We start from the raw sequence: 13,944 nt of genomic DNA on the forward strand, positions 1-13,944 counted from the left end.
CTCATCAGTATGGCATTTCAGGTAGTAACAAGGCAGCAAGGGATAGAAGGAATAACCTTGAGGAACCGGAGGAGCAGTTGCAACCTCTGTGTGGTTCCTCTTTCCTGGATCTAGCTTCATCACACAGGATTTGACAATATAGTCATCTAATGCAGCCTTTGATTAGAACAGGGGAGTCAAACTCAATTTCACTGAGGGCCGCATCAGCATTATGGCTGCCCTCAAAGGGCCAGTTGCTGTTCCCTTCTCTCCCTCAGGCTCGCCCCACAAAAGCTCCTCTCCTATCCCCTTCTCTCCCTCAGGCTTGCCTCACAGAAGCCTCCCCTATTATCCCCTTCTTTCCCTTAGGCTTTTCCCACAAAAGCCTCTCCTATTCTATCCCCTTCTCTCCCTCAGGCTTGCCCCACTGACATCTCTCCTATCGCCTTCTCTCCCCACTCACTCCTCCTCCTTCTCGCTAAAAGCCCTCTTTTTATATCCTCTCCTTTCCTCCCCCAGGTGTTCACTCACTGCCTGGCTGGCCTTTTCACACACTCATCAGCTGGAGCTGCATGTGCTGATTCTGGGGTTCCCTGCCAAGCCCCCGCAGTCCCGCAGATTCTTCCCCCGAAGACTGCCACCCCCGAGGCTGCCGGAAGCTGGAGCTGCGCTCACCGATCCCAGGGCCTCAGCAGAGACCCAGCAACACCGCAGCTCCAGCTGACTCTCCCCCAGGCCTCTCTGGTGCTGCCGCTGCTTCAGCTCAGCCCCTCCACGCTACATACTCAATCACCTACTCCTACTAGTCTGCTTGCGAGCCAGATTTAAACACATCACATCACGGGCCGAAGCTGGCCGGCGAGCCTTGAGTTTGACATCTGGATTAGAATCTCCACTGATAAAACTGTTGAGAAAATTCAAATGGGCAGAGAAAAATTACAGGGCTATGCCTTTTATCAGAGCAGCCCGTTCTGTGGCTCACTGACAATTGGTGGCCAGCTTATTTGGGCATTATTACAGGCCGAAAATTCACCCCGCTGTTATTCTAGATGATGTGCATGCATAGAGTTTCTTGATGATTCATTGTTTATGTAGGATTTGAAACAGCCTTGCTTCAGAAGGATGCGGCATCGGTGGCAAAACGGTATCCTTTGAGGAAATACTTTTATTATCACCCCTTTTCTTTCTTTCAAGGAAAGGCCGAGAAGCGCAGTGGAGCAATTATGCTTGGCAGAAAGTACTCGCCCACGAATGACATTGGAGGAACAGATGGAAAGAATAAAAAGGCATCAACAGGCCTGTTTGCGTGAGAAAAAGAAAGGACTGAATATTATTGGCATTTCAGATCTGTCCCCTTCACAAAGTCCAGCTCTCGTCAGAGAAAATCCTTTTAAATTATTGCAGGTAGGCCCTCATATTCAGAGTCTTTCAGTGGAACACAAACAAAGTTCTGTTAGTATTACAATCTCAGGGACTTAGGCTCTTTTTAAGTGCTACCATGGAGATAGAATTTGATCTGATCTTGGTGGATTTCAAGCAGCTGAGCAGTTTGAGGCTTTGTTTGTGCTTGGGTAGGGCCCCCAGCAAATCTCAGCTAAAATGAAAAAGAGCAGTGCCAATCCAATTCTGTATCATGGTTGGGAAGACAACATAATTTATTTATTTATTATTTATTAATTATTTATTAATTATTTATTTATTTATTTATTTTATTTGTATACCGCCCTTCTCCCGAAGGACTCAGGGCGGTGAACAGGGCAATACATATTAAAAAACAAGATACAAAAATTAAAAACGATTAAACAAAATGCCCATGAATAAGTTAAAACACATTAAAAAGTAGGTTAAAACAGATTAATAAAACCCAACCCCATCCCATCAGGCCAGGCCAGCTTGTTCGAAAAGGTAGGTTTTGAGATCGCACCGGAAGGAGCGGAGTCAGGCGCCATCCGGAGCTCGACCGGAAGATGGTTCCATAAATCCGGCGCGCCCACAGAGAACGCCCTCCCCCTGGGGGCCACCAGTCGACATTCTTTGACCGGTGGCACCCTGAGGAGGCCCTCTCTGTGGGAGCGTACTGGGCGGAGGGAAGTTGACGCCGGCCGCAGGTGCTCCCCAAGGTATTCCAGACCCATGCCATGTAGGGCTTTGTAGGTCATTACCAACACCTTGAATCTCACCCGGAAGACAACTGGAAGCCAATGCAGCTCGCGGAGCAGAGGTGTAACATGGGAGTGTCGGGAAACTCCCAACACAACTCTTGTGGCTGCATTCTGTACCAGCTGGAGCCTCCGAGTGGTCTTCAAGGATAGCCCCATGTAGAGAGCGTTGCAGTAGTCCAGACAAGAGGTCACGAGGGCGTGAGTGATGATAATGATAACTTTATTGTCACTTTGAATGTACACCAATTGGCATACATCAAAATGAAATTTCGTTGCATACAGCTCTCGAAAGGTCACCACCTCCAATATATACTCCTTGTTCGTGGCCCGCTCAAATTTCACATTGTCCATTTTAGTCTCTAGGGATTGAACGATGTCCATGAAGCCACCAAGACATTCAGCCTCAAGGAGTTTTTAATCTTTATTTCTTACAGTAAGAGGGAGTGTTGTTTGTGGAATTCTTGGCGCTCTCTGAGTCTGGTTGTTTGCTTGCAGACATATCTAACTAGGTAATATCATCAGAGCATTGATGAAGTTTCCCAGCTGGGTAATGGAACATCTGCAAGCAAACAATCCAATTTAGAATGTACCAAGAATCCCATAGTTTAACCCTGAAAATGTTGTTTATCTGACAGTGTTAAATAAAGTTAGTGGAGTTTTATTTCCAATTAATGACAAGGAAAACTCTTTAAGTGTTGAGAAGAAGCAGAAAGCGTAACATGCATGACATTTCAGCTTTCCAATCAGAAACTCCCAGCCAGGCAGGTTTATGAGTCTTGAAAGTTCAAAACATCTGCAAGCTATCATTTCAGAGAAGGTTAATTTGGAGCAATCTTCCTCCTCCTGATTTACACCTTTCTACTTTGATTTCTGAAAGGCCAGGAGAATATTTTATAAGGCAGTTGTCAGAATGAAAATTAAGGGGCATCTAAATATTCTGTATTGAGAAAGGTTGTATTTGTTTCATGCACAGGCCGAGAAACTGTTGAACTCTCCCATGTTGTTGTTTTATATTTTTAATGACACGAACTGAAGGAATGTCACATAGCATCTGTGTTTCCCTTGGTTGTTTATTCTATAACTACCATTTCTATTTTTAACGATGGTGTCATTTGTCTCATTAATTAAAAAAAAACACCATTTTTTTTTCTGCAGAGCCCAAGGAAAGAAAACTTTGTATGCAATCCCAAGGAAGTAGAATATGGCGTTAAAATGAGCGACGTGAGCCAAAGCCATCCGAATGATGTAGAAGACACAGCTTGGTTGAAAGAAAATGATTGCGCCAATGAACATAATCCTACTTTTATTACACAGGTACTGTTTCCTCCCACGTGGTGCTTAGACATGAATAAAGGTGTAACTTGTTAAGACTCTTGGTTATAATTTCGGTACTTTTTAATACATTTCTATTATTAGTGTGTTCTTTTTATTTTAATGGTTTTAGAAATACTCTGCGCATTTTTGTCTGTTCAAAATTAGATGGCTGTTAGGAAAACAAATCATATAGTAACAATAGGAGGCAGTTTGGTCTAAGGCACCAGGCTAGAAAGCAGGAGATCTTGAGTTCAAGTCCCACTTTAGGCAAAAAAGCCAGCTAGGTAGGTTTGGGCCAGTTTCTCCCTCTCAGCCCAAGACATCCCACAGGGTTGTTGCTGTGGACAATTGCGCTGGATATGTTCACTACCTTGAGTTATTTATAAAAATAATAAAGACAGGATACAAATTAATTAACAAGGATACACTAAAATACAAGAATGCTACTATTTTTAAATACCTTTCATATCATTTTTTCCTTTTCTTACTCTGAACTCTCCGGCCTTCGCTAGACTAAACAATTATAATTCTCGTACAAATTGCATTAATCTAGCAAATTCACTTTTTGCCAGATGGTTATAGTAACGTCACTATGGTTTTGAAATGCAAAGCTTTTCTAGCCATCCCATCTAGGACCATTAACGTTTGCCCTTTAATGTTTATTTCTGTGCTGCAGTTACCAAAAAATGAAGATCAGCTGATCTCAGATGTTTCAGAGCCAAAGGAGAGAAATCCTGAACAAGCACCTGAGAAGCCAGAAGAACAGACAGGAGATATTAATGCCAGGTAAAGCAAAGCGGATGCTAGGTATTTGTAGCCAATCCTGCAAATAATCTAACATGGCTGCAGTCTTTGCATATGCAGAAGATGATGGTGCCTTTCCTGTATAGCGGACATATCAAACACAAGGCCCGGGGGCCAGATCCGGCCCGCGAAGTGGTTTCATGTGGCCCGCGAAGCCATCCTGGAAACAGTGAGGGAACGGCCCCCATTGCCTTGGCCCTGGCCCAGAGACGCTCAGATCTGTCCCACTCCTGCCCAGGCCCCCATAGGCACCCTTGATGCCAACGTAGAGCTGGCCACACCCACCCAGTAGGCCATACGCACTCTAGCCATGCCCACCCAGTAGGCCACGCCCACCCAGGCCACACCCACCCGGCCCCCTGAGGGCAACCGCAGTGCTGATGCGGCCCTCAATGAAATTGTGTTTGACACCCCTGCTGTATAGACTGCCTCTGAAAAACTACTCATTCTGACTTGGCAGCCATCTCTGGGTGAAAACCTCAGTAGCATTTACCCTCAGATGTCAAAACAGAACAGGTCTTTTGCTTTGCTATTATGAGAAATCTTGAAAACAGATCCCAAGCAGAGCTAAAATGCATCGCAGAGGAGATTCATTTTCAAAAGATCAGAAGGCCTTTGAGATGTCGAGATGGATTTTTTTTTTAGTTTATTCTCAGTGACCATTGTACTTTTTCGTGCTCTTTATGCTGTTTACGTTGGTACTGCGCAGAGTCGCACTGAGGAGATGGGCGGCTGTGTGAATTGATTACACACATAATCATAAAAACATCCAGGTAGTCCTCAACTTATGACCATAATTGAGCCCAAAATTTACGGTTGTAAGTTGTGGTGATTGTTGAGCGGGTTACCACATGATCATGCCCGATTTTATGACCTTTTGTTTGGCAGTTGTGAGCGCCGCAGTTGTTAAGCAAACACAGTGGTCATTATTTTTATTTATTTTTATTTTAATTCCATTTATATCCCGCCCTTCTCCGAAGACTCAGGGCGGCTTACAAGCTTAGCAGTAGCCTTCATTCTATGTATATGCCTGCTTATTAGGGCTTTCATACACCCCCCAGGCGGCATTATTACAAAGTCAGCTTAATTGCCCCCAACAATCTGGGTCCTCATTTTACCTACCTTGGAAGGATGGAAGGCTGAGTCAACCTTGAGCCTGGTGGGACGCGAACCTGCACTAATTGCAGGCAGCTGGTGTTACTTAAGGAGGCATTAGCCCACTGCTCCACCAAGGCTCATCCAAACAAATCCATTTTATCCAATGGCCGTTTTTTGCCAGAAACTGGAAGCAAACTCCAGAAATGGGCAAACACCAAAAATTGTGGTCGTGTGATCGCAAGATGCTGCATATGGCAATAAATGCAAGTTGGTGGCCAAGCACCCAAAATGCAATCCCATGGGGGTAGCAGGTGGCTGTTGGAACCATCTGGAAGAAAGTCCTCTGTAGTTTAGAACAGCTGTTAAGCGACAGGTCATTAAGCCAGGATATCCTGTACATACATACATACCTTTCTCTCATTTTATTTCCAGTTTGTTTCCCCCCCCTTTTTTTTTGTTTTTTACACTTAACACAAGAAATAGAAAAGCTTCAGCTAAATTGGGGACCTGTTGATTCCATTCTGGACCACGTGCCAAGGGAGGAGAGCGGAAAATATAGATTTTTCTAGTCTGAAAATGTTTTGAAATGGTTTTTGCTATGTAGTGCTGAATGTAAGAGAGAAGCTGACCAGATAAGAAAATCTTGGGAGAGGATTTGCTCTGCCATATGAACTTGCCCTCGCCATCTGCCCTGCATTAAAATTCCCTCCTGTAAAAATCAGGTTAATCTGTCCCCCCTCGTTGATCGTTATTAAAGTTGCAGAACATCTAAAAGAAAAAAAAAGTCCACAATGTTTCTTACTGTTTTGGCAACTTTAGTTCCTTTTTCTTGGTGGCTGCTTAAAACTCTTTTGCAGAGGGACACTTGTGATTGATGTACTGACTTGAATGTCCTGCTTGTTTTTTTGTTTCAATTGTTGCTCTGTTGGGGACTTCAACTCCCAGAATTCCTGAGCCAGCATGAGTCCATAAAAGAGCCAAGGTTGCCTACCCCTGCTCTAGGCAATCTTTCAAACAACAGTTTAAAAGGGGAGGATGGTTAGATTGTCTCTATATGCCCACTGAGTTAACAGCATAAGATCCGCAGAGCAATATTGATGGGGGGGGGGGAATTATAAAAGAAGAACATTGTTTATATACCCAGGACCACATGATCCACAAAGACTTGGGCATGACCTCTAGACCCAATCCAGAATATGCTGTCAAAAGAGCGTCCATTCTTTTAATGTGGCAGAAAAGGACAACAATTAAATGTAATGGGTATGGCATTTACTGTATTTAGTTGATCAAATGTTGGCTCAGGAATTCTGGGAGTTGAAGTCCACAAGTCATAAAAGAGCCAAGGTCCCCCACCCCTGGCCTATTTGGAGGCTTGCAGGAGTGGAGCATCTTGACCAAGTTCATGGCTTTCTTGACATCGGGATGGCCTGGTTTAAGAACTGCCTTTTTTTTTTAGGGACAGTTTTGTACTTCTCAGTCTGGCCTATAGAAATACCCCCTCGTATTTCCTCACGGGATCCTATCCAACCAGCAACCAGGCCCAACTGTAGGGAACCTAGTGTTTCCTGAACATAAATTATTTCCCCTTTCCTCCTGTTTGGATTATAGTCAGGAGTGGGAGACTAGCCCTGCGATTCCTTTGAACTCCTGAAACCTTTCTTCTGTAAAAAAAAGGCAGAGTTCAAAGCCAAGGCGGAGTTCTTCATTTGGGTCCCTCCCCACCCCCTCAGCCCTGTAAAGCGTAAGCCGGTGTACTTCACAGTCCCCATTTTGTGTGACAGAGTTTATTGAAATACTATATAGTATCGGTTAACCTAATGAAAGGTTAGAGGAAATTCTAAACCTAGTTCTCCTCTCCCCCCCCCAACCTCCAGCAGCCCCAACAAGGAGGCCCCCGTCATCAACCACAAGCTTGAAAGCAGCTCAGAAGAGAGTGAAAAAAGTAGAATTCAAGAGCAACAGGAAGATACGGTTTCTTCTTCTTCGTTGTTCGAGATGCCAGCGCAGACTTCAAAGGGAAACTCCGCAGCAGCAGGTTGGGATTCCTATCCATAGATTGTCAAAACATCTCCAAAGGAATGCATGTACTCCATTTTTCCTTAGTCCTGCCTGAGGAGGTCAGATGGGCGCAGGGCATTTTAGCCAAAGCTTTGTCGGCATGGCAAAGAAATCTAAAATGGTTCAACTAAATCGTTTCCCAGATTCGTCTGCTACAAGAAGTCTCTCCAGGGTTCTTTGTCGTCGTCTGCTATTGGTTCCTTTAATTCAGGGTTCTTCAAACTTGGCCTTTTTATGACTTGTGGACTTCAACTCCCAGAATTCCTCGCCTGGCTGAGGAATTCTGGGAGTTGAAGTCCACAAGTCATAAAAGGGCCAAGTTTGAAGAACCCTGCTTTAATTGGAGATGCCAAAGACTTATCCAGGAACTAATTGGCTACAGTGAAAGGACTTTACTGCTTGCCTCACATTTTCGGCACAGTTTTGCGTTGTTGGTATTGTTTTTAATTTTGTCGTCTTGAAGTAAATGATCATAGATTAAAGAACAACCAAAGAAGCCCTAAGCTCCAGTCGGTAACAGTAAGCCAAAGTTTAGTAGCTCAGTGAGAAGCACTTCAGAGCTGTCTGACACAAAGCAGTGGAAAACCTGTTCTGCATCACCAGATTCACTGTTGCATTCCTGAAACAACCCCACTTCAGTGGAAAAGAATAATTAAGTAATAGCCAACCTGGGCACTTTCTGGGTCGGTAGCAACTGTGAGAGGGATCTCGTAGTCCTAGTGGACAATCACTTCAATATGAGCCAGCAGTGTACTTCAGCTGCCAAAAAAAGCCAACAGGCTGCATTAACAGAGGGATAGAATCAAGATCACGTGAAGTGTTAATACCACTTTACAATGCCTTGGTAAGGCTACACTTGGAATACTGCATCCAGTTTTGGTCACCATGATGTAAAAAAGATGTTGAGACTCTAGAAAGAGTGCAGAGAAGAGCAACAAAGTTAATTAGGGCACTGGAGGCTAAAACATAAGGAACGGTTGCTGGAATTGGGTCTGTGTAGTTTAATGAAGAGAAGGGTGAGGGGGGACATGATAGCAGTGCTCCAGTATCTCAGGGGCTGCCCCAAAGAAGAGGGAGTCAAGCTATTCTCCAAAGTGCCTGAAGGCAGGACAAGAAGCAACGGATGGAAACTAATCAAGGAGAGAAGCAGCCTAGAACTAAGCAGAAATTTCCTGACAGTTAGAACAATTAACCAGTGGAACTACCTGCCTCCAGAAGTTGTGAATGCTCCAACACAGGAAGTTTTTTAGAAGAGACTGGACAGCCATTTATCTGAAATGGTATAGGGTTTCCTGCCTGAGCAGGGGGGTGGACTAGATGACCTCTAAGGTCCCTTCCAACATTATTATTATTATTATTATTATTATTATTATTATTATTATTATTATTATTAATAATAATAATAATAATAACAACAACAACAACAATAAAATAAAATAAAATAAAATAAAAACTTCAGGGTTGAAAATCCTGGAACTGGTCCGCACATCTGCTCATGCCCAGAAAGGCTGCCAAACAGGTAGTTCTCAACTTATGACCATAATTGGAAGCAGAATTTTTCTTCCAAAGCAAGGCAGGTTGTTAAGTGAATCATGTCCAACTTTATAACCTTTTTTTTTAAATATCACAATTGTTAAGCGAATCCAACTTCCCCCATTGACTTTGCTTATTGAAAGCCAGCTGGGAAGGTTGCAAATGGTGATCACGCAACTCCAGGAGAGTGCAACAGTCTTAAACACATGCCAGTTGCCAAGCACCTGAATTTTGATCATGTGACTGCAGGGATGCTCCCATGGTTGCGAGCTCATAAGTGCAAGGACTGGTCATAAGACACTTTTTTTTCAATGCCATTCCATTATGTCCAGTTGCTCTGCAAATGGTTATAAGTTGAGCACCACCTATAGGGGTTTCTTCAATCTAGGCCAGGGGTAGGTAACCTCGGCTCTTTTATGACTCATGGACTTCAACTCCCAGAATTCCTGAGTCAGCATAGCTGACTCAGGAATTCTGGGAGTTGAAGTCCATGAGTCATAAAAGAGCCGAGGTTGCCTACCCCTGATCTAGCTTTCTGGAAATAGTTTTCTTCGAAGTGAGTTGAGTTCTCTTTAAATGACACCTAATTTGCCCTCGTAATTTGGTCATATCCAGGACTGCTATCATGTCAATATTTGGTGATAACAGTATTTGTCAAAGCAGATGCTTCTTCCCTCAGCCTGTTTTTGCCTTGACTAAATACGGAAAATCCCTGTCCTTTCCCTGATCTGCCTGGGTAATCAGAGATTTTAAAAGACGTTTCATTCTGACCTGCCCTATTTCCAAAAAAAAAAAAATGCTGTTCCTCTTCTCCTGGATTCTCGGATGTCAACAGAGAACCTCTTTCTTTTTCAGCCCTGCTGGCTTCTGCTGAGACCATCCACGGCTGAGGTCCCAAACACGCCTGTGGAAAGACGAGGATGCTTGTACAGTCACTTTTATGAAATCTATGAAATTCATAGTTCCGATGCTTTTGTCCATAGAGCATCATTTTATCACGTTGTGGAAAACATTTATTCCAAGAGAACTTTAAATATCCCCACCGTACCCCCTCAACCAACTCCAGAGTTCTTCCCGCCGTCACCAGCTTCCTGCTATCGCTGCTCTGTATTCATTCCATCCACACAACTGAGAGTTCCCTTCCTCTTCCTCTTCCTCCTCTGTGTGGCCTACAGTCAGCACCGTCCCCTCCTAAAAGGGTTTGAATTTGGAAGGATTCGGTTACATTGGCTTCCTTTGGTGCCCTCTCCTTACCGGTTTCTTTTGCTGTCAGCCCTGAAACATGGTTTCTTTCCAAAGCTGATCATGTCTCATTTTCACATTTTGATTAATCAAGGCCACCACCCTCTATTTAAAATGTGCCATTTTTTTTAAAAAAAAATCATTGCATAGTTAAGATGTGTCCTTTTTTGTTCTTGTTGTTCTGTAAGTACATCCCAGTCAGATTGCAAAGTCAGTTACTGCCATTCTGCTATCCGCATACTCACCAACGCTAGTATTTACTCTCTCTTTTTTTTTTGCCTTTTTTACAAAAAGAAATGGAACTGGATGGACTGGGCTCTTCTTACTCTGTTGAAATAGGGTGTATATATATATATCAAGAAGCAGGTATATTCAATTTCCAGTTAGGTCTGTGTACAAATGTAATTATGTTCATTGTGTATATATTATACAATGAACACAACTAATGTAAGTATAAGAAACCCCTTATTATTGTTCAAAGGCAAATGTTCATATCTCATTTCTTTTATATCATGTTATAAATAAATGTTGATGTTCTTAAAATGTGGCGTGGACGTTATGCATCTAGCAATGAGAATCTTAACCAGAATTATTGGTTGACTCCTTTTGTTTTAATCCGGCCATAATCTCATTACTCCTGGCCAGTTTACAAAACAAACAACAACCAAAAAAAAAACAACTACACAATTAAAACAACACACAATCCAAGCAGCAAAAACAAAATCAAAATAGGATAAAAATATAAGAACAAGAAGAGGTGCAAAGGATGTTCCTGTCAGGGTCTATTCCAATATCCACAAGCAGGATGAAATCCTAAAGACACCCCACTCCAAATTCTGATCACATGGTTGTGTTATTTTATTGGTTGGGTATGTCTAGTAGTTTAATGAAAAGAAGGACTAGGCGTGACGTGATAGCAGTATTCCAATATCTCAGGGGCTGCCCCAAAGAAGAGGGAGTCAAGCTATTCTCCAAAGCCCCTGAAGGCAAAACAAGAAGCAACGGATGGAAACTAATCAAGGAGAGAAGCAACCTAGAACTAAGGAGAAACTTCCTGACAGTTAGAACAATTAACCAGTGGAACTACCTGCCTCCAGAAGCTGTAAATGCTCCAACACTGGAAGTTTCTAAGAAGAGACTTAGAAACATCATCATCATCATTATTATAAAACTTTTATTCATTATACATTAACCTCAGTCAACTGACAAAGCTTTTGGTGGCTCTTGAAATCCAGCTCATTCACCCCAGAATGGGCTTTATTCACTGGGCCTTTTGATCCTCCACCTTTTGCCTTGTCAAAAACCAGTGTCTTTCCTGAACGCATTTAGGATGGTTGAACTCAGACTTTGGAAAGCAAGTGCTTAAAACAGATGACTGATGAAACCAAAGTGTCTGGCGGTTCTTACATAACGTGGCTGATTGCTGTACACACAAGGAGAAATGGATCACCCCCTGCCAAGAGAGGCCCATTGGGATAGGACACACACTGTACAGATGTTCATGCTGTTCAAAACCAATTACATCTCCTTCCATCTGGGGCCATTGTTCTGAAAGGGTTGCCAAGCGCCTTCCTTTCATATCCCCTCACGCAAGCCAGCCCCATTTAGAGATGGGAAAAATTACTTTCCCTCATTATGCACCCAGGGATTATTCAGGTTCACAATGGTGCCGCTTCATTTACAGGACACACAAGGCTGCATTGTATGTTCTGATTAATAAGCGGAAAATCATTCTCGGATTTAATCATCGTTTGGCCATCTGATAACGCAGACTCAACTTTGTGTTTGCCACCAAATTTTCATGACAGTACAAGTTAGTTCCAATAGTTCTTGAAAGGGGGAGGGGGAATCCATTAGTTAATTATTTATTGGATGTATTTATATCTGGCCTTTCCTTCAGGAACTCAAGGTGGTGCATTCATAGCAGGCATTCTCCATGGTTGTTCCCCCCCCCCAAGCCAGCATTGCAAAGTAGAAATGGTAATTAGCTCGAAATCTTTTTGGCATGAAGATGGACTTCCTCAGTCCATCTTATATCCAGGTCAACTTGGCATCACGTCCCAGCCATTATGACAGCTGCTTAAAAAATGTAACTTGTTGATTATCTCTCTCCCTGCTTTCCATAGCTTCAATTCCTTAGCGAGAAAGTTGGAACAGTTATCTACCGAGGATAATATTATAAGAAATTTTACCTTTTTCATTTGAAAGTTTTGACAGATCAGCGTATCAGTATTAGATTATTAACATCTGCAGCATCTGCTTACTAGTAGTACCTGTGGGTTTTATTGTTTTAATAATCCAAAAGCATCTGGAGCAGTGGTGGAATTCAACCGGTTCGCACCAGTTTGGCAGAACCAGTAGCTAATTTTTTTTGTTGCCCAGGCCCAGAATGGAATTCCAGAAGCAGCATCCACACAGAAACCCGGTTGTTCACATATTTGAATCCCACCATTGATCTGGAGAATGCAGCTGTAGAGCATATTGGCTGTGCAAGTAGTCCTCAACTTATGATCACAAGCGGGACCAGAATTTCTGTTGCTAAGCAAGGTGCTTGTCAAGTGAGAACAAAGGTTTCTCAAATATTTAGTTCTGTCAGCCTGACCCCAAGCATTTTTTTTCTTTAATTTAAAGGTTTAGCTATGAGAACAGGATTATATTTAGTTCAGCTCAGATTAGGGAGAGTGATTTAAATGAGGTCATCTACAAGGGGGACACATAAAAAGGGTTGGGGTTACCATTATGGCTGCTATCTTTTCTTCCAACCCCTGTAAACATCTGTGGCTTGAATCCTTCCTCAGTCACCAAGGTCAAGCTGCTGGGATTTCTGTAACCTCTCCCTTTCAATAAATCTTGTTAAAGAAAACTCTGGAAAAAATCTTGGTTTATTGTTTGCCAAGAGCTTGACATGAAAATTTGAAGTCCAGGACAGTGCAGGGATTTCCCCTGTACTCCCTCCCCTATGGCTGAATTCACACAAAGTAATAAAGTCCATTTTACTCTAGACTAGGATATTGAGTAACTCAGCCAAAAAGATGCACTTGCTGAATGAATCCAGTGGGGATAACGATTTGACTTTCCTATGTCTTTGTCCTGTTCGATTGTAACATTTTTAGTTTTTTTTAAAGAAAACTTCATTTCCCTTGTTTCGATTATGAGATGCCTGCACCACAATTTTCCCAAGTCCAGAAGTTAAAATAAAATATTTTATTTACTTGTCTGTAGTTGCTCTTTAATGCCAGCAACCTCTAACATGGGGCAAACAAAAACCAGAGAAAACGTAGCATACTATCACAGAAAGACACCTAAAAACCTCCAATACTTTTGTAAGGGCGTGTGATATCATGTCTGAGCTGATGTTGCATAGAATTTGGTATCACTCAATTAATGACTGAGTGTTGGATAAGAAAAAGGAGACACAAAAATTCTCTGAGAGATAAATTTACTCCACGTAGCCCTGTGACACAGTTACGTTTACACCTGCCCTGCAAACACCTGAATTCATAAGGAACTTTATAAGAGTATAGGAACCATATAAGGAACCTTAGCAAGGCAGATAGTACCATGTGAAAAAAGAGAAGCAATAAACAAGCAATTCCAAAGAAGTAAAACAGGAGTAAAATAGTTGTTTTGCACTAATATTCCTTCTCCAAACTTAAGATTTTGATTGGAACCTAGATTTAGATTGATTCTGAAAGCAATATCAGCTCAGCATGCTGCTATGTCGCTCATTGAAATGTTTTTTGACTTGATGCAA

The 13,944-nt window shown here is 42.5% G+C and overlaps 1 protein-coding gene and 1 long non-coding RNA gene across 11 annotated transcripts in view; one reads left to right on the forward strand and one right to left on the reverse strand.

The window, feature by feature from the left end:
• PLEKHA5 (pleckstrin homology domain containing A5) overlaps positions 1–10,317 on the forward strand; it is a 199,430-nt gene extending 189,113 nt beyond the window's left edge. For 7 of the 8 annotated variants that reach the window (XM_083365278.1, XM_083365277.1, XM_083365270.1 and 4 more), the window contains 5 exons: positions 1,174–1,383; positions 3,297–3,455; positions 4,132–4,241; positions 7,232–7,392; positions 9,804–10,317. In XM_083365278.1, the coding sequence (XP_083221404.1) occupies positions 1,174–1,383; positions 3,297–3,455; positions 4,132–4,241; positions 7,232–7,392; positions 9,804–9,838 (675 nt within the window). In that variant the 3' untranslated portion in view covers positions 9,839–10,317. The remainder of the gene's footprint in view (positions 1–1,173; positions 1,384–3,296; positions 3,456–4,131; positions 4,242–7,231; positions 7,393–9,803) is intronic. The other variant, XM_083365272.1, reaches the window with a different exon arrangement.
• The window catches only part of LOC310641952, a 40,854-nt gene that overhangs the window by 24,784 nt on the left and 2,126 nt on the right, over positions 1–13,944 (reverse strand). The window lies entirely within an intron of this gene.

Source organism: Vipera ursinii, assembly GCF_947247035.1.
Source record: "Vipera ursinii genome assembly, chromosome: 6".
NCBI lineage: Eukaryota > Metazoa > Chordata > Lepidosauria > Squamata > Viperidae > Vipera > Vipera ursinii.